The sequence below is a fragment of the Lissotriton vulgaris genome, chromosome 1_1 (assembly GCF_964263255.1).
Source record: "Lissotriton vulgaris chromosome 1_1, aLisVul1.2, whole genome shotgun sequence".
NCBI lineage: Eukaryota > Metazoa > Chordata > Amphibia > Caudata > Salamandridae > Lissotriton > Lissotriton vulgaris.
Window position 1 is genome coordinate 820,013,792 of NC_141685.1, and position 21,389 is coordinate 820,035,180.

General features: G+C 45.4%; 1 protein-coding gene across 1 annotated transcript in view; it reads right to left on the reverse strand.

Annotated features, from left to right (window-relative positions):
• The window catches only part of TRMT1L (tRNA methyltransferase 1L), a 540,757-nt gene that overhangs the window by 199,113 nt on the left and 320,255 nt on the right, over positions 1-21,389 (reverse strand). The window contains exons 12-14 of the mRNA XM_086957219.1: positions 15,900-16,112; positions 9,688-9,878; positions 5,038-5,116 (exon numbers count right to left, since the gene is read on the reverse strand). Coding sequence (XP_086813345.1) covers positions 5,038-5,116; positions 9,688-9,878; positions 15,900-16,112 — 483 coding nt within the window. The remainder of the gene's footprint in view (positions 1-5,037; positions 5,117-9,687; positions 9,879-15,899; positions 16,113-21,389) is intronic.

The window sequence follows — 21,389 nt, forward strand, 5'->3', positions numbered from 1 at the left end:
CAACAGTTCCTCTTCCTCGATAACCGCTTTTGGCGCTGGATTTTTCGGTTCTGAGTGTGATTAAGTCTTGTGCTCTTTGGCCTTAGGAGGTGTTGTAGAATCCTTTGGCTTGTTTTTCGGTTCCGAAGACTTGGGCTTCGGAGCCGGATGTTTAGGCTTGGAAGTGTTCTAAGCCGTTTTATCGACAGGCCTAGAGGTGTTCGGGCCGCTTTATCTTTTGGCGCGGAAGGAATCAGAACCGATTTCGGAGCAGAGTGTAGTTTTGGCTTCAGTATCGAAGGGGCCTGTGGGACTATTACATGCGGTTTGCTCGGTCCGAGCTACCGGAAGGCTTGTATTTTTTCCTTCAGAGCTGGGCTCGAAGGCGGGGCTTCTGAAGCATGATTTTAGTTGCAACTGGGGCCAGCAGGCGAAGTCTAGACCAGTGCCCTTTCCTTGGGTGGTGGGGTTGGGGCTGAGGCAGTAATACTCACTCGTTGACCAGGAGTGATGGGGTCGTCTGGGTCTTCTGCCTCTGACAAGATTTCTAGATCTTCGGAATCTTCCTCTGGGACATCTGGGCCTTCATCGAAGATGTCCACTGGTTCTGGAGCTGATCTTTGCGCCATGATGTGTCGCCGAGCCCGACGATCTTGGATAGTCTTTTTCGATCGAAAAGAGGCGCAGGCTTGGCAGCTGGATTTGTCTTGTTCTGGCGTGAGACACAGGTTACAGACCTTATGATGGTCACTGTGTGGGAATTTTGCTCCACACTGGTGGCATTTTTTGAATGGCGCCCTTTCCATGAGCCGTAGGCCCCAACGGAGTCGATAGACTCCGCGGCCCGCGTCGACAACTGGAATCGAATCGATGAAGGTAGCGTCGAAGTTTGAATAGGATTTGAAGAGTTACAGAAGTTGTGCGCGTCGAAAAAGTTTTAAAGCGAAGTTTGACCCGGTGCGCAAAAGTTGCATCCAAACCCAATGGCGGAAAAAAACAATCTAAGGATGGAGTCGTTGCCCATGCGTACTATCGTCCAAGGGAGGAGTCACCTATCTCGTGACTACAAAGACTTCTTCCAAGACAACAAGGTGAACCATCCGAGCCCACCACCAGATGGCGATCTGATGCAAAATGTGTGATCTGTAGCTCATATGCCTCGAACATAGCATTTCCATCGCCAATTCCTATTCAGGTTCCCAGGTTCAGAAATGGCGAAGTCATGGAAACTGAAACATGGTCAGAGAATGAGATGTGTCCGATTTCTGTCAGTTCTATTCTGTGTAACATGGAGTGTGATAAAAGTAAGTGGTTGATGGAGGTAAATATTTTACAAGCTGCTGAATAGTGTGTAAGGTATATCTCAGCCTAATGCTGATCCCGCCATAAGTCCACAACACCCATGTGGTGTAGCCAGGAGGTCTCTGCAAACAGTGAACCTCTTCGATCTACTATGTACTAATCTATCCTGTAATCTCCCATTACTACATACCCTTGGTACATCTATTTCAAGCGCTTTTCAGATAGCTTTTAAGGATTACGTTGGGGACATATAAGGAGATAACTGTAGGTGTGATGCCCCTGCTTGCCAGATGATAAGCATTCTATAACATCCGCTCCACTGTTTGAAAACTTCACACTGAAAGTCCCTACTCAGAAGGATGACATGTTTTATTAGGCCTGAGGCAAAGTATCAACTAAGTATCATTAACGAAAACAACAGGTATTAGGCTTCGGCTAGTCCTTCTTAAGCAGGTGAGTTTCTTGCAGAAGACTGCTCTCCTCTCTGAGGAAATGTAAGTGGTTTTGGTTAGCTAGCCTCTTTGGCAGTGAACTCGGGTGTCTTAACACTGAAGTTAATTCATATAACCATGCTTGTAGACCACTGATATCTGTGTAACACACAAAGTATTTTAAAAAAAAGTTGGAGACCCCCCAAAAACTCTTCTCAACATTTGTAACCAACAACATAGGACAACTTAAAACAACTAAATATACAGACTAATCAATCCTACGGTACTCTGGGGAATACACTACCCTTGCCATACACAATTCTATCTCCCTCTCTACCTCAGCCCACTTAACTGTATAAATCACATCCCCATCTATATTCACCAACTTGAAGTCTTAAGTCCAAAGATCTTTGTAATTGGGTAGTTTCTCACACAAATTCTCTGTGAGAGAGGGGAATCTGAGGCCATTGTGATTCTCAACAAGCAAAAAAGAATGCCACCCAACAGAGTGAACACTTCTATTTCGGAGTAGCCCTTTAAACTCTTCAAGACAAACTATCTGTTGGAAGATATCTAGATAGCTATAGAGATGGGCGAAGGTCATCTGAAGAGTAGGCTGAGCTCAGTTTATTCTTCAACAGTGCTTTTCATTCTTTATCAATGCCAGCTGCAGGGGGTGTCAGGCTTAACTTAGCTCTTTAGCTTGTGACTTTCTTCCACTATCAAGACTGTTGACTGTAGCGAGTCAGTCAAACAGTCTACGACGATTATTTTCCATTGGCTTTCTGCTCTGATTTGCAGGACATACTTACCCTGTTCCAACAAAGAGACCTGCACTGAGTAATTTTGCCATCAAAAAAATAGGTGTAAAGAGTCCCCCATTTAAAGGGGATGGGGTTATCTTGATGAAAGTCAAGAACTAAGCAAAACTATCTCCTTTTCAGTAGTTTTGCTTGGGATAGAGTGCATGAAATAACTTGACTGAAGGTCGCTCTAAGATGTACTATTTTAGCCGTGCAGTTGCAAGAATTTCCTTTTTCTGCTTGAAAAAGCACACTTGTGTGAGAATATCAGAAGGCACGGTGCACCTGGTCTCATGGCTCTATGAGAGCTATCTAGTAAGTTCTCCCAGAATGGCTTTTCTAGAATGGCCTTAAACAACCTCTGTTGACACCATCTTGAAATCTGTACCTTAAGCGCTAGTTGCAACCCTGTGATTTTGATATTATTACTACAAGCCAGTTTTCAAGGTCTTCCATGTGGGTTTGAAAGCACAATATTTTGGTCTTTCAGGCCCAGTATCTCCTGGTAAAGGAAGTCCTATTTTTCTTCCCTTGTATTGCACATCTTCCAGTGAGAGGACTGTCTTCTAAGTCATTCAAATCTCGTTTAACTTCCACAATTCTCTTAATGAGATCTATTTTCAGTGTTGAAATTTCCTCTTTAAGGTCCCTAAGCAGGTCAGAAATAAGCTGCTTGATGAAAGGGCCATATGAATCTATGCTGCCATCCACATTTGTCATGGTAGAGATTGTTTTTGCGCATTGTGAATAGGCTTAGAGGGTTTCAGCAACAGATCTCACACTCTTTGTGATTTTTTCGCCTTTGCTGTCACCATCTTTTGGTGGTTGTGCCACACTGTGCAGGGGATCTGCCTTCAACTTTAAAGGCCCCATATAGCAAATTTAGTCTATATTTTACAATTGCTCTTGGCCCCTAGCTTAAGATTTGGAAAGACTGGCGTACCACCAAAGGTAATTCTGAGTTTTCCAGTTCACATTTGGAAAACTCAACATTGCCATGGTGGGTAAGCCAGTCTTTTCAAATCTAATGCTGTAGAGAGCAAAAATAAGGAAGACTACAAATCCACTCGTGTTGCAAGAGGGATTACTGCTATGCATCAACACATCAAGCGGCACCATTCTAGTGCCCAAAGATCATGTTGCAGGACTTGGGGCAACGCAGGATCTTTTTTCAAGACTCACATCGGCAGGCTTGGACCGTTACAACCACACCATTCACAGTTTGCAAAAGGCCAGGTTCTGAAGTCACTGATTGTCACTATAGGGGTTGCAAGAATAAAACCATTAGGGGATTAAGAAGAGCAGGCCCCCAAGTCCGATGTCCCAGCAATTTTCCTGGGACCCCAGAGAAGCGCTCTAGGTCCCAATATATTGAGGTGCCACACACAGTCAAAGGTTGCCCTGCCAACTCCCTTCACTACGCTTGCTTGTTAGATAATGCGACGGGCCCTTACTGGCAAACACCCTGCTCACTGCTGAGTGCAGGTCTAGGAGTCCAAAGTGATGTAATCTGCTATCCACTGTCTCTCCTCTAAGCTCAATAGTCCACTGTCTTGCCTCCTGATGGAACTAGTCTCTCTGAGTCGGGGGCATGCAGTCAGTGTAGCTTGCTTCTAAGGTCCCTGGAGGGCATGTAGTCTGTTTGATTGCAAAGTCTGCCGGGATTTCCCTTGAAGGGGTGATCAAGCCAGTTTATCTTGGAGTTTGTTCATCGCAATTGAGGGCTAGCTTTAAGGAATACGACTCTTCCCTCTGGTGGGCCTGCTAGAAGATTTCAGTGGGCCTGCTAGCAGATTTCAGTGGGCCAGAGCACAGGCGTGGAGGACCAACTCACTCGCCCACCATCTTGGACATGCCATCATCACATAGGGACTTATTGAGTGGTATAATGCTGAAGCGGATTGAAGCAACTTTTGTATTATCACGCTGGTGCAAATTACGAGTCAAATGCTAATCGCTAGGTTTCCCACTCTTTTACCACCAGGCTAGTGGTAAATCAGAAAGCTAATTGGGGCACAAAAACTCTGGGGCAAATTCCAAATGTGCCGATAGAATGGTTGGGACTCTGACAAGCCCTTAAAGATTTGGTTAAGAGGGATCAAATGAAATCTCAATGGTATGTGAGAAAATTCAGCAAAGGCTTGAGTATAGGTAAACAAAGACTGTGAGGCTGTGATTTGTGGGATAGCTAATGAACAGCAGAGCAGGGTCTTAAATTAATATAGCTGTTGAAAAATAGATAGTCAAGAGGGACGTGGAAGTTTGTCTGCCTTAACTTTGGACATCGGTCTTTCTTTAGTCTCACAATATTTTAAATATGGCAATCAACAGATCGGTCACACAACAGTAGATTTCCTTTAAAGCATGAGGTGCAACAGCGGTAGAATGGTCAAAAAACACTGTGAATCAGGGCCTAGAAAAGGCTGCGTAGTAGACTTGTGCACCCTAACCCGAAGATAATAAAATACTCAAGAGAAACCACAATGTCACATATAAATGACAAGCATTTGAGCACGACATACCACATAGGTCCAAGTTCTATTGCAGATTTTCCTGGCATGCTTTCATGACAATTACAGGGAAGCTGTTGGTACGGGTTTTCTAGAGAAAAAACAGCAGAAAGAATTAGTAACTTTTCCTATTTGTAAAAATATATACGTTCTACAATGCTATATCTATTCAAGCCTTGAGTAAACATTCATGTCCAGGCAGTCCTGAAAATCTCAGACAGTACCAAACTACAGACGGTACTGGAATTCAGAAAGGGAAACATGTCCATATGATTTTCCTCTGTTCTAAAGCATTTCAACCCCATGTCAATGCTTTCTACATGGTTTCTAGACATAGGTATTCTAGTTCATTTCAACTGCGCTTCCACTGTACATCCAGTACTCTACATTTCTGATGTACAGGAATATTATAAAGAAGGAAATAAATAACGGATGCGTTATCTTAAGCACAAACACTGGTTTCCTGTATACACATATATATAGGAAGAATATAGATGACAGGGTTGTCTGCTGGAAGAATGGATGAAAATGTAGCATGCAAGTCGACTTGTGCTGAATCTACTAACCAAGCAGATGGATAGTAACATTCAAAAGAATTCACAAATCAAAATGCAGAGTGGGGCCTGGGTTCAGACTAGGAAAGAGATGGATACCTATATGTCTGTTTAGAGCCCTAGGTAGGTTTATATTCCTGAGAAGGAGATGGCCAATCTAAGCACACATCTAGAAACAATGAACAGGTCATTGTGCATATGAAGAGCAATGGTATAACACTAGAAGAAACCTCATAATACTTAAGTATGTCTTGGGTAGTTGTATGTCTGGATTAGAGCCACCATATGCATCTGAGTGAGGACTTAAAAGCTGTGCACTATTTAAACACAACTTAAAGATCTGTTTGCAAACACGTAGGGTATAACAGCTCATGGATTGCATCAGGAAGGGTAGCTTGTGTGTGGGTGTGGTATGATTGTCAAAGCGTACTCTTGCAATTTAAAGTCGGGCAGGAGCATTGAGCCCTAATGAGAATACAGGGAGACTTCTCTATAGGAAATGTTACCTAGTGGCACATATAATCAGCCACATGTAAATGTATTTGTATTTATATAGTGCCTTCTACCCAGAGGTCTCGTAGCACTGTATTCATACCGCTGTGGAACCCTTCCTGCCTTTCCTGTGAGATGTCCACTCCTGGGCACCTCCAAGGTGAAGCCAGGCATCCAAGCGCTGCTGGGGCCGTTGTGGAGATTAAGCAAGCTATTGCCCAGAGTCACAGAGTGGGACCCATGATTAGACTAGGCACCGGGGAGATTGAGTCCAAGAGCCGCCGAGGCGGGAATTGAACCCTGGTCCCGAGACAGCCCTCTGCATAAGGGTCTGCCGCTCTAACCATTGAGCCACGTTTCTCCACATGTCGGGAGTATAGTCATCTTGAAGTCAGGGTATTCAATATCACTTGAGTCAACATTAAGATAATCTGAGAATGTGGAAACTGTGGAAGGTCTGGAGGGACTTTTGGGGAGAAAGCAACAAACTCAAACAGAACAAGCATGAAGGCCGAATCATCCTAGTCTAACCAATAGGCCACGCCAGGATTCAATTAAAGACTATAAGGGTAAGATTTGCCAGAGAGTATGACTCCCCACACAGCTTCCGCTAGGTTAGAGGTCCTAAGATTGGTCAAAATGTGAAGACAGAATGAGGTTAGGATGACAAAGCATGTTGCAGTTAGAAAAGGGGAGGCTTATGTCACACACAATTCTCCGAAACTGCAAACTGGCCTTAATATGGAACGGCTCTTCACTTTCAGGAAGCCTTTCTAGCATCCTAATGGTGGGATGTTCATTGCTCCACCGAGTCAGAACTGGACTCCAGGATACTTCGCTTTATGGACACTAAATGAGTGCCAACACTTCTAAGCGCCACACCATGAAGGTGGAGGGTCACCATGGACTTTATGGAGGCATGCAGAACCGTCAGAGTAAGACACAGATGAGACTGATATCATGAATTCTTCCTCCACCACTAAAAGGGTGAACCTACCTCAGAAAAATGCCACTCTGTGCTCCTTCTTTCCTCAAGGCTCAGATCTATACCTCTTTTTTTTTTAAAACTGGTAAACATAAAACCACAATGTACTTACCAAGTTGAGAGGTGTTAGATAGCAAGAAAAACTCTTATGTTGCTTACCACTTAATTTCCCCCTTTCTACCACCTTTTGCTTTATTTTAGGACATTAACACTGGGTCCTGGGTAAGAATTTTCTCATGTGAAAAAGTCCAAAAAGATTGTTTTAACTATAATGACCACCCTAGCTCTTCTTCTGTTGACATGTGTGCAGAAAAATGTCCAATTTGGAGAAACAGCTGATTCTGGGTGTCACAGCTGAATGGAAGGTGGGATAGGCGCACTAGTGCCATATTGAGAAGGACTATTTATATGGCAAAGACAAACACAAGTAAAATGAGGGGAAGAATGAGAGGTAGAGGACAAGCCGATCCCTTGGGGAAGGTGTATCTAGAGAGAGGTATGACATACTCATGGAGGTGCAAGTGTGAAGCACTGCTGCATTTGGTATTGGGGGTGTTTTTGCAGCACTGCTGCAAAACTGGCTCCCAGTAATATAAAAACCACAAGATGTTAAGTGCAACAGACACTGTCATCAGGTCGCAGCAAGAGACATTTGAGACGGGGAAAATACTTAACATATGTAAGTTACTATACTTTCCAAACAATGAGGTACACTGAAAACTATGAACACTGTTGGATGTGATTTACTTTATTTCATTACTTTTGAAATAAATTGAGAAACATTTATTTACTTTTCCCCATTGTCTTCACAAATTACAGAGATTGTCACCCAGTAGATTTTAACCGCACCCCGGCAAAGAAATTATTTTATAATCTTACAGCTGTTTACACATTTTGCAGAAAGTGTTGACTATCTCTAGCTAAGGCCATGAATAGAGTTCGCATAATGGTGGAAGCCAGCGTACCAAGATACTATGGTTGACGAAAATAAACAGTCAATGGTACAATGTATCCAAAGGCAGTTCAGTGTCTTGGCTAGTTTAGGATTTGACTGAAGTCTCTCTTTAAGTCCATTAGAGGACATTTAGGTCCGTTTTTCGCTAACCACTGACTTCGATCAAGCTAAAACTGTGCAATTGGGAGAAAAAAAGTACAGTGGCTTCAAACAAAGAAACCATTTGGGTTTTATTTTGGTTGCAGTCAAGCCTTTAAAGGTTTCTCCTAGAAAACAGCAGACCGCATTTGAGTCTGTAGGGGAGGGGACAAACTGAAAATGGTCCTAAATCTCATTTTAGATTGTCACAGTAGGGATGTCTGTAGTATTCTTAGGTTTGCTAACAGCAGCAATTCATGGTTAGGTTCACAAGTTGCAGAGTAGAGAGACCAGAGTTTAAGTTGATCTTCACAGAACCCATGGACCTTGGGTCAAAGAAGACTACAGTCAACTGGGCATTGTAGAGACAACACTGCTGGGCAATAGCCCTGTTGAACAAGGTTAAAACACAAGATACCACAGGAGGCAATCCTGGATGCAGAAGGTGCAGTTAAGGTAATGAAGTGTAGTGAAGTTCTCAAGTGCAACACTAGGAGGTGATATGTTCTTATGCTCCCAAGTAGAATTGTTTAGGGGTTTATGGTGGACGCCTTGGCAGCCGAACGGAATGTCAAGGGCACAGGTTCCCCTAGCCAAGGTGGAAGTTCACCAGAGATGCAACACAAAGCTGGTGTGCCAAATATAGGGACAGAACCTACTTTAAGAAAGATTCTCACTGGGTTTTGAGTTTATATTCTGTGGAGCTGAACTACCAGTAAACAGTAAAACCTCAGTTAAGAATGTAAATCTGTTGCAATGAGCTACAATACGAGTGAACAAACATGTAGTCATGTAAACAGAGTGGCTGCCTTGGAGCAAATATTACTCACCAGCACCTGCGAGGGATGTCCTTCTCAGTACCTCACTGGTCACTCACGTTTGCTGAACAGGCTCTCACTTTGGGAGGGCAGCTCCAAAGACAGCAAGCAGTTGATTCCCCGTTTGCAGGGCAGGCCACAGTTCGAAACCGAAGCAGTTTCATGGACCAAAGAAAAAGTTCTCCCAGCCTGTCCCTGGTAGTGGGCAGATCCACGATCTGGAAGTAACTCTGTAGATCCTCTTGATTCCTCAGAATGATTTCAAGTCCAGGCTTAAGATTTAGGGGAGTTATAACTCTCAGAGACAGTTGAACAGTGTGGGGACAAGTGTGTCTTTTGAAAGAGCAGAAATGAGAGGCCTGTTTTAACTCTCAGAGACAGTTGAACAGTGTGGGGACAAGTGTGTCTTTTGAAAGAGCAGAAATGAGAGGCCTGTTTTAAACATCTTACGTTTTTTACTTACTGACATCTAGTGTATGTCCTGACTTCTCAATTGCGCAAGCTTTGCAGGGTTAAATGCCTGAAGAGTATAACTTACTTGTAGAAATTGGAGTACACCAGATCCTTGAATAACAAAGGTAAACACAAGCACTCACCATAAACAAATGCTTTGATTCCCACCACTTAAAGACAATGCCCTACAAGGAATACCATGGAGAATTATTTCCTTCCCTCTTAAATGACAAGAAAGAGCTAAATATGATGCGCTTCTTTACTTACCGCCCACCATGTACCCCTCTTTCTGAAAAATACGCTCCTCGCACCACTGGCAATGGATGAGTGTGCGAATTTTCTTTGCACTTTCATCAGCCTCAGATGGTCCTCTCAAAACTCTCACCACCACCAGGATAAAATGCTCCAGGGCTACACACAGCAGCACGTCAATGCCCTTGTTACAACGGGCAGCAGCTCTGAGAATTGAAACCGTACATTAGCCAGATACAATGCCACCATGATTTCGCTGCTCTCGACATGTTCATTTTTACAGCAAAGACAAAGATGCACTGCATTTACAAAGCTCACTAAAACATGTTCATAAGTGCCACTAATTCATTCAATCACAGTAACTAGAAGGAAAAATTGAATTTGTGGCATCCAACTACTATAGAAAAATAAATGAAAAAAACACCATTACAAGCACATTAAAACATGACTATTATTAACTGAACTGTGTTCCGTAAATTCAAGTTAATTACAGAATATATGCCAAGAAGTCAAAGTCAAAACAACCTAAACAAATAGTTGCTACTAAGCTGGATCCTAAATAACAGTCACCTCACATGCTTAGTATTCAGTAGACCACAGTCCAAACATAACCTCAAATACATAGTAATCAGCAGCACCAAAGGACATGTATTATCTCACAAAAATAAAACTGAGCATCATCCAAGGCCAGGCAGTATGGCATACTCATAGCATTCAGCAGTGAAAAAAGACAGACACTGCTCAAATGCAAGGCCTCAGCCAGGCATCATTTCAAGTACATGGTAATCATTAGCATCCGATTACTGGCAAGACTTCAAGTATATGTAGTTCAGCAGTAACAGAGGTAAAGATTGCCTCATGTATAACCTCTTCAGCTGCTCTCAAGGTCAATTATTGCACATGTAAGGAGCATCTTACGACAGGCACTGCTTCAGCATCACATCAGCAGCATCATAGACCATACAGCACTGCATTTTTACAGAATTGAGGATTAACACTGGACTGGCATCATTAAAGTTTCTAGGATTCAGCAGTACTGGAGGCCAGGCAGCACCACGTGAGAACACCACTAAGCAGCACCCCAGAGTGCGTATAGCTTATCTATGGGCCACAGGTAACAGTACAAGTCAAGCATTCCTTTAAGTAGAAAGCAGCCAGCAGCATCTGTGACCATATATAACCTTTTGCCAACTGTAATTATCTGGAAATAGAACAACTGATGCTGAACAATGTCTAATATTCACCCCAGTACAGAGATCTGGGATTAAATCCATTGTGGTTTTGCTCACTATGCCATTCCAGTTTAAACCCAGCCATATGCTTGTAGTCAAGCCCGAACTAAAAGGCCAGGCCCTCCCTGGACTGGAAACAAGTACCCGGGGACTGGTTTTGGGGTTTCACCCCTCTGACAGGCTACTGTGACTCCAGTGGCATGGAGAGCACGGGACCCATGTCTTGTCATACCCTTCTCACACGGGTGACATATGCAAATAGAACATTTGATGGACAGAATGCTGAACAATGTCTAACATTCATCCCCATACAGAGATCTGGGCCTAAATCCATCATTTTTTCAGTCCAGCCCGAACTGCGAGGCAAGATCCTCCCTAAGTAGGAAGGGTATGCCCTGACGTGGGTCCCCTACTCACTGCGCAACTGTATTTAGGCTAGCCTGGCTGATAAGGGGTAATGCCCCAAAACTAGTCCCAGGGTGCTTCTTTCTGGTCCAGGGAGAGACCTGTCTTGGCAGTTCGAGCTTGCCTAGTTCCCATTTGGAGCAGGGTCAAGACTGATTTGCATATGGCTGCGTCTAAACTGGGGTGTTGGGGTGAGCAAAAGAACAATGGATTAAACCCAGATCTTTGTGACGGGGGGGTTGTTGTGAATGTTTGCACTGTTCTGCATTCCGTCCATCATTCGTACCTTTTGCTTTTGTTGCCCTAAGTGGGAAGGGTATGTTCAGACGTGGGTCCCATGCTCACTGCGCCACTGGATTAAAGCTAGCTTGGCTGATGAGGGGTGATGTCCCAAAACCGGTCCCAGGATTCTTGTTTGTGCTCCAGGGAGGACCCAGCTTGGCAGTGAGGGATGGACTGTTCTCATGTGGAGCAGGGTCAAGACTGATTTGCGTATGGATGGGTCCAAACTGGGGTGTCGTGGTGATTAAAAAAACAATGGAATAAACCCAGATCTTTACGACTGGGGATAAATGTTAGCATTGTTCAGCATTCGGTCCTTCATTTGTTCCTTTTACAACTGTGATCATTAGCACCCAAAGTCGAATATTGCTATCTACACAGCATTCTCTACCGATTACTCTAATTTGATTGATGAAAAAAAATGATCATTTACACAGCGGCAGCTACCATCTCATTCAACCTTGTGGCAACTTTTACCCAGCAGAAACACCTACATTTCTTCAAAAGGCAAAACGATAACTTTCCACTTTGTTGCAGAGTGTGGATGAAAACATTGCTTTCATATGTAAACATCAAGGTCAATTCTAACAGGGATCACTGAATCCTGGGTCTACACTGGAAAGACGCCTGGTAACAGAGGATATCATTATATTCAGTTGCCATTCTGCTATATGTAGCAGACCCAGAGCATAGTGTTTTGAAGATTCTGCACATTTCCTGGAACTTTGGCCAATACTCAGGACAAAGCATAAACTGGGGAAGATCCCAGATGCACCCTATTACAGGAAGAGAACCACGACTCCCGATAAACTACGGACTGCCACTGGCAAGTAAGGGATTCACATACAGCCTCCTAGACAGATTCAAAGATGATTTCAAGCATTGTCGGGCCCTACCAATATCACAGCTGGACAGGGCAACCCTCTTTAGGATGATGGGTCTGCCTAGATTTTAGTACTTCAAAATACCCCATTTCAAGAGCTGGCAGAATTCTTCCAAATGATAGAGACCGAACTATGAATCCTACGATGGAATGGAGGACCCACACAAATTGCACTGCAGAAACTGACCAGGGGGTCTACGATGGCAGCATTGCCAGGTGTAAGAAACTGGATCACGAGGTGGTTATACTGTGCACAGAGTCCAGAGATTCCCCCAGAAGTGTACAGGGCTCAATGCAAACCCAACATGCTCTATTAGTGGTAGTGTGGTCGAGCAGCCTTAGGCCTAGCACAGAGGAGTATAATGAATTTGTTACACACACACACAACCAATAACTGAAGCACGACTCAAAAAGGAGATCCACACCAATTTTATTAAAATACGCTTTGTTTGTGTTTTATTGTACGGCCAATACCTTCACAATAAGGTAAGTACGGTTTCAAAGAAAAAAACTATTCAGTTTCAAAAGTCTACACAGTGCAATTACTAGAGAGTTCAACGTTAATCTATGGAGGAAAACAATAATGCGGTTATACAGGTAAGTACACAACTTGCAGGCAAGGGGCACGGGTAAGGTGAGCTCCAAAACTGCAAAACTGCACCACCGGGGGCACAGGGGCAGCCAAGTGCAGAGGTCAAAATCGGACGAATTCGTTTCAATGGAGACTGTGGGTGCTCTGAGCCACACTGCTTGCAGGTAGGTAAATCGGTTGCAGGGGCAAATCTTTGGGGGTAAGAGCAATCCCAAGGGCGTCACAAAGCAGCACCAAACACTACTACCAGTGGCAAAGGTGCAGCCGGGTGCAAATACAACACTGGGCGCCAAATGCTTTCCAATGGAGAACTTGCTTTGGCACCAGGCGGAGGTTGCAGGAGGGAGGCCAGCAACTGCAGAGGTAAGTAGAGATGTAGGGAATCGTAAGGGCACCTTCGATTCAGATCACCAAGGTCCAGGGTCTTCAGGTGCAGGGGTGCATTTAGATGTTGGATTCTTCTCACCGGAGCCAGTCGAGGTCAGGGGGAGCCTCTGGATTCCTGGGGAACCTGTTCTGGGTCGGTGGTAAACCTGGACATGGGCCAGAGGCATCGGGTGCAGAATGGGCAGGACGAGCGGATCCGGACAGCACCGGAGTCCTTTGTGTAAGTTTCTAGGGGACAGAAGCACTGTCCTCAGAAGTTCTGTTTTTTGTCAAAGTTCAGGCAATCTTCCTCTGGTCTCTGGAAGTCGCTGGCTGCAGGAAAAGCATGGTCTTCTCCTTTGAAGCTGGAGACATGCCGGTAGGGCTGGGACCCAAATCAGTAGTCTTCTTCAGGCTTCGCTTCACGACGTCTTCTTGGGTCCTTAGTTTGCAGGTAACTAGTTTCAAAGTCTAGTTTCTAGTTTCAAAGTCTAAGAGAGACTCCTAAATACTAGATTTAGGGGCCATTTTAATGGAGTAAACGTAGGGCCAATGGGCACCTCACCTGGGGGGACTACACCCTCTATTATGCCATAGTCCTAGACCCGATTGGAGGAGTTCTCATTTTCAAGATGGAGGGGGTCTGAAAAGTGTGCATTCATTTCACCTCTTCCACCTGAGGGATGGAGTTAGCAAAGGGGCACACCTCCTTCCTAGTCTTTCTATGTTTTCCTGACCAAAGTGGGGGTGTAAACCAGGGGCTGCCATCTGCTGCTAGCAGCAGAGACTAGGGGGTCGCGTTTCAAAGGCGACAGGCCTTTGAAGCTTACCCTTCGAACACTGTGCCCACTCTGGGGGAGAAGGTGTGACACCTCCGCACAGGATGTGCATTGTTTGTGGTCCCAGAGAGCAGAGGTTCTCCACCAAAGGATCCAGAAACATGACTGTGTATGGCAGGCTGCCTAAAGACAGTCAGTGACCACACCAGGGTTGGTAGATTTTTTAGGGGGCACCTCTTAGGTGCCCTTTGGGTACATGGTTCGATAAATCCCACACTGGCATCCATGTGGGATTATTGAGAGGAGTAGTTTGATACCAAACACTCCTGGATTCATGGAAGCCATCATGGTGCTGGAGAATTCGAGTTGTGGAGTTTCCAATCCACTGGACCCTCTTCAGTCCCACTGCCCTAGGTACCCAATGTATCATTTACTATGGTCTTACCAGTGGTCTAAAGGGCCAATTATGGAATAGTTTTAGAGAAAGAACACTAGTACTGGGAACCTGGCCAGGCAAAAAATGGGGTGGTACTAAAACTGGACCCCATTTTCTCACACCCCGACAGACATTGAGAAATACTTCTGGGTGGCACAGCTAGGGACAGTCAATGACTGGCTATTCACTGCACTAGACGAACCAGCTATTAGGGTAAACAGGCATGTAAAGGGAGCTAGAGGCTACCCCCACACTACTATAGAAGAACACACTAAAAAAGCTGTTACTATCCCACACAGCAACTGTTTCAAGGGTCTGGAGAGTGGGGTCATTTCTGGTGCGGAGGGATACCCTGACAGACCAGCGCTATGGGACAGCGACATGCTGCAAGCAGTGGGAAACCTTGAGGGATTTGTGAAGTAGGATCTAATAGGCATTTCAAAAGTAGGGAATTGTGGTGGGAGGGGAACATTATCCCTTTTTAAACAGCCAGAGTAAGAGTATCAGATTGCGACCACTGAAAACTACAGGGACCTTAAAGTTAGACATGCCCTGCTTTCACACATTCCAAAAGGGATCACACTGGTAGAAGCAATCCCCCCCCCAGAAGGACAGATTGCTGACTGACCCCTTCAACATGGGCACAATATCTCTAGTATATGAAAAGATACTTAAATACCCGGATGTACTCCAGAAACTATAAACTGGTTGGGAAAAAGACACAGGTGAATTTGAAAAGGAAGAGTGGGAGGAGGCTTTGAGAGGCCCAAGGGAGATCACCATTAAGGCAGGGTTCCGACTTATACAGCCCTACATCCTTCATAAAGCCTACTACTCGAGAACGACACTACATAAAATGGGAAAGAGTACCTCACAGATGTGTTTCAGAGAATGTGGTCAAGTTGGCACTGGATCTAATAGTGGCAAAATGGAACACATCCAGGTGGTGGGGGGCCTTGGTGGGTCTCCAGAGTTAACAGAATGGGAAAAGACCACCGACTGGTGTATGCAAGTGAAGAGGGTGTTTTATGAGAGAAAAGGTTGCCCCAAGACAGGAGAATAAATATGGAATGCATGGAGGCGTTATTGGGGGCTCTAAATAGGGGCTGCGCCACAGACACTCACAGGATGAAATACTGCAGGGTTCATAAATTCAGATGTACAAATGGTGACAAATTGTTATTGTACCATTTACTAAAACTTAACAAAAATACTTTAAAAAACAAATAAAAAAAGAGAGCAGATCAATTACCTTGCCACAGCACCAACCACAATTCTAGCTGCCATCTCCCGGAAGTACTCAGTCCGGACGATGTTAACGCCATAGTGGCGCTTGGCAACGTGTAGAGCTTTCCCATACAAGGAGCTGATATCTGTAGAGGTCAACGACACTACTCCAAGATTTCTGACATTTCTGAAGGCAGCATCGAGGAAGTTCACAGTTGTCCCAAAAGGATCCAGGTGTCTGAAATAAAAGAATAGTGAAGTACTGAAGTCACTAAAGATAAAAATAATATTTGTACACCCTTCTACAATGTTGCTCAGGAGGTCTTGCCTATTATGTTATACACAGAAGAGTTAGATATCATAGGTGTGCACAATCCCAAATACTAATCTACACCTCTTGGAATGATGTTCTGAAAAGTACAATTAATATGATGAGCCCTTTAACAGTAGGGGACGAAGACAATTTCAGGTAAATCAGTTTCTCAGTCCTCCATCCTGTAGCTATTCCCCAGATCTATATCACTTTGTTCTGGTCAACTTCCCTCATACCCACCTCCCTAGGTCCTCATCTTTGTAACTTTACAGAACCTTGAAATGGCCATCTCACATTTTCGAGGAAAGATTGATGCCTATGGCAGGATAGGAAACACCACTGGGAGTTGAAAGTGTCAGGGCAGCGGACACTCTTGTTATCTACTGACATATTTACTCTCCATTATATGCTCCAGTTGCCTTACAAACTTACATAAACGAATGTTGCACAAAGCACCAGTAAGTGACAAAGCCGAGCTGATGAAGTGAGGAGGTACTTTTAAAAGAGATCTCAAGCGAAGGGCAGCTGGTAGGTGTTGTTAACAGATAAGCAGAAAGAAACATTGGGTGTCTATCGATAGGAGAGAAGAAGAGTTAATGATAGCTATGAGCTTTGGTAATAGAGATGCCGAGTTAGGGAAACATGCAGGCATTAGTAAGCAAGCAGTCCAGCTAGGGGCAACTGTTGGGCTTTAGGAATAGTGAGGCTCTAATGATCTAAAAAAAAAACTAAATTGGCAGCTGTGGCCTAATCTTTTGTAGATCCTTTATCCACATACTCCCAATACCCACATTATAAAGTGGGAATAGAGCTTAAAATAATGCATACTACTTTGTAGATCAGCAAGAAACTAAGGGTTACTAAATAATTCTACACAGTATAAACATAACTTCCAATACATTAAACCCTGAGTGGTAACGTTCTCCCTTCTTTGTTGTTCGTCAGAAGACTCACACTCTTTTGTCGTGATATTCTTTTTGCTGATTTCTGGAAAAGGTTTGAAAATAGTGGACTGATTTTCCCTTCCTGGGTATTTCATAAAACTCGCAATTCTGATTAGTGGAAGGAATGCAGGTACCAGTGTGAGAAGAATGGCAATTTGGCCTTAAGGTGAGTGTCTGCCTTGATGATTAAATCTAACGTACATTTACATCATTCTTGCAGCAGGATTAAACAGTTGACAGATCTCAGAAATAATTAGGTTTTTAGGAAAGAATGACAGACGTAGTGAATGGGAGTAAAACACCATGGGTTTAGTAAATAAATCTGTGCAACATTTATGCAGAGGGTCACACCATAATGTTAAGTAGTGGGCATACATTTGTATAATTAATATAAAGGCAAAAACAGCACCTCTCTAGTTGAAACATCTTACTTTATATAGGAAAACCATGTTTAAATGTAAATAAGAACTTCACAAATTTGTACTAAGATTCACACAAGAATGATTCTGCCTTTTATTTGATTGTCTAAAGTTTCATGCTCAGTGGTCAAGGAAATCACATTTATTTGAGGAAGGGTTCCAAAACAGGATTTTTCTCTTAGCTAGAAAAAATGTAAAGGTTTGGATTGAACCATGAAAAACTGATTGAATAAAATAAGTTTATAATTTACCTGTAACTGCAATTCTCTAGTATTGGAATCTTTCATAGATGCACGTACTTGAATTATTACCGGTCGCCTTATAAAAGCGATGTCACAATAGACATAGCATAGAGGCCTAAGGCCTTTTGTTTAGTAACATCACTGTCCTTAATAAAGAAAGATCAAACTTAAAAGTCAACCAATCAGAACATACCATCCTTTAGAACCTTCCTGAGAGAAGCTTCGGTGCCTCAGAATTTCAATGCACTAGAGTGTACACCTAGTATCACACTAGGCAAGCTTCTCTGGGTAGGTCGCATGTGAATCTATGAAGGATTAGAGAACTAGAGTTACAGGTAAGTAACTTAGGGGCATATTAGCAACAAATAGCGATAATTATTGCTAGATGTGCTTAGCGCATTTTTTTGTATCGCCGGCTATCGCAGAGATAACGTGCTATTAGCAACGTTTATCTCCGAAGCGATAAAATATCCAGCGATAGCGGATCAATGCGTGAATATCGCTGGAAATCCAGCGATATTCAGGCATCATCGCTAATTGGGTCTTAACCTGAATATCCACCTTCCATGGATATACAGGTTGAGAAGTGGTCTGAGCAGGCGTTCGGTTCTAGCGATAATCACACTTAGCGGGAGGATTTTTATCGCTTCGCCTGGCTTGCAAATAGGCGATAGCTGTGTTAGCAACTGTTTGCAGTTGCTAACAGTTTGGGTACGCCCACGTTGCCTGCCCGCTGGGAACAGTGAGGAATTCAGGTCAAAATCCATGAACGAGGAGGGAAGCCAGAGCCACCGTTAAACAGCAACACTGGTGAGGAGCACTCCTCCATCTTGTGCTCAGCAAGGGCGCATCTGACCCGGAGAGTTTAAGGCCGGAAGGGGGACAGGTCATCGGAGCCCCCCACCGTCAATACCAGAACATCTGGGGGAACACCAGGGTGATTAGCAGTGCCCCCGCTCACCTCCTACCATCCCGCTGTGCGTGACAGCAGACAGCGGAGAGACCCCATGCATCCAGCGCTGCGCTCACCCCTGAAGAAGCGCATCAACAGCCGCCAACTTCGCTCCGAGCTCCCGCACCGCGAATGGCTGGGCGAGGCTCGCTGAAGTGCTGGAGGTTTCAGAGAGCACCCGCGCTCACCGTGTGTAGTGTGGGGAGGTGCAGGCAGCCGCGGGCAGTGGATCAGCCTCGGCAGCAGAGATGGCGGGTGGCGTAGCTCCGCCAATGCAATCTGCGGTTCCTCTTCATTACCGGCGGGGACGGCAGCCTGAACAATCTGTTGAGGAACTGCTTTGTGATCCTCACAGACCACAAAGATGACAGGTTGGATGATCTCCGAAAACGAGATGTGGTGGCTAATTGCACCTTAATAGAGGGGTGAGCTGAGGCTGATTGCGCAAGGTATAAAAGGTGAGGCAAAATCTGTTCCGTAGAAGAGGAGATGGGACGCATCTTAGCAGGTTGATCCATATGCAGAATCTATTCCATTTTAAGGAGTAGGTTTGTTTTCGTACTGTCTGCCCTTGCTTTAACAAGTATCGCCCTGCAATCTGAAGGAATGTTCAAATGACCAAAACCTCGGAACTCAGTAGCCAAGCTGAACATTTGAGAGAGCTGGGATCTTGGCTCATTGTCAGCAGTAATGGGATCCGCTTAAGTAGAATAGGAGGTTGCATTGAGAGTAGGAGAAGCACTGTATAGTAGTGCTGACGAGGCCACGCAGGGCCAATAGGATGATCTGACAGGGCTCGGCCTTCATCTTCCTGATGACCTTTGGAAACAGGGGAATCAGTAGAAAGGCATATGCAAATATGCAGTACCATGCAATCGAAAGGGCATTCCACTGTGGCTCCTGTTGAGGTTGCCAACTTGTGAAGATATGACATTTGGCATTAAGGGGGAGGGGGTTCAGGCGGGTCACGAAGAGTTACAGTTTACCTCACTGGAGAAAGATGTGATCCAGTGTGCACTGGTCCAATTCCCACTCGTGGCAGGAAGACTTGAGCCCGCTTAAAGTGTCTGCTGTAGTGTTCAGGTTTCATGGTACATGTTCCACAGTTTGGTGCACCATGTGGCGGATGAACCATTCTGAAATTAGCTGGGCTTACTGGGACAGTACGTGAGATCTGGTGATTCCTTGTTTGTTTTTTAGTGCAACTTTGTTGTTTTGTTTGTTTGCATGAGTACTGATAGCTAAATCCTGCGAGGAAGGCCTGTAGAGGGAGGTATACCGCTCTTGATTAGAGAAGACTGATGTGTAGGTAGCGTTATGAAGGAGATAATCAATCAATCAAAGCATTTATATAGCGCACTACTCACCCAGAGGGTCTCAAGGCGCTTAGGGGAGGGGGGTCCGCTACTGCTCGAACAGCCAGGTCTTGAGTTGCTTCCTGAAGGCGAGGTGGTCCTGGGTCAGGCGGAGGTGGGTCGGGAGGGAGTTCCATGTCTTGGCGGCGAGGTAGGAGAATGCCCGTCCCCCTGTGGTGGCTCTTCGGATGCGGGGACGGTAGCGAGGGCTTGGCCGGTCGATCGAAGCTGGCGTTTGGGAGCGTAGAAGTTGAGGCGGCTGTTGAGGTATCCTGGGCCTTGGTTGTGTAGGGCTTTGTGTGCGTGGGTGAGGAGTCGGAAGATGATTCTCTTGTTGACCGGGAGCCAGTGCAGGTCTCTCAGGTGTCCGGAGATGTGGCTGCCACGGGGGATGTCCAGGATGAGTCGTGCTGAGGCGTTCTGGATCCGCTGGAGTCTCTTCTGGAGTTTGGCGGTGGTTCTGGCGTAGAGGGAGTTGCCGTAGTCCAAACGGCTGGTGACGAGGGCCTGGGTGACCGTCTTCCTGGTCTCGGTGGGGATCCACCGGAAGATCTTACGTAGCATGCGCAGGATGTTGAAGCACGACGAGGAGACGGTGTTGACTTGTCTGGTCATGGAGAGGGAGGAGTCCAGGATGAAGCCCAGGTTGCGTGGTGGTCTGTTGGTTTGGGTGCGCAGCCTAGGGCGGGGGCCACTAGGAGTCGTCCCAGGCGGAGGGTAAGGATCCCAGGATGAGGACTTCCGTCTTGTCCGAGTTCAGTTTCAGGCGGCTGTTCTTCATCCATTCGGCTACCTCTTTCATCCCTTCGTGTAGGTTGGCTCTGGCGGTGGCGGGGTCGTTGGTGAGGGAGAGGATCAGCTGGGTGTCGTCGGCGTAGGAGATGATGTTGAGGTTGTGCTGGCGTGCGATGTCTGCGAGGGGGCTCATGTAGACGTTGAAGAGCGTTGGACTGAGCGAGGAGCCTTGAGGGACGCCGCAGATGACTTTGGTGGCTTCAGATCTGAACGGAGGGAGGCGGACTCTGTGTCCTTCCGGCGAGGAAGGAGATGATCCACTCCAGTGCCTTCTCCTGGACTCTGACGTTGCTGAGGCACTGTACTAGGGTACGGTGGCAGACAGTGTCGAAGGCCGCGGAGAGGTCTAGGAGGATGAGGGCCGCTGTTTCTCCGTTGTTGAGCAGAGCTCGGATGTCATCGGTGGCTGCGATCAGGGCGGTCTCGGTGCTGTGGTTGGCCCGGAAGCCAGACTGCGAGGGGTCGAGGGCTCCGTTCGTCTCGAGCAAGGCGGCC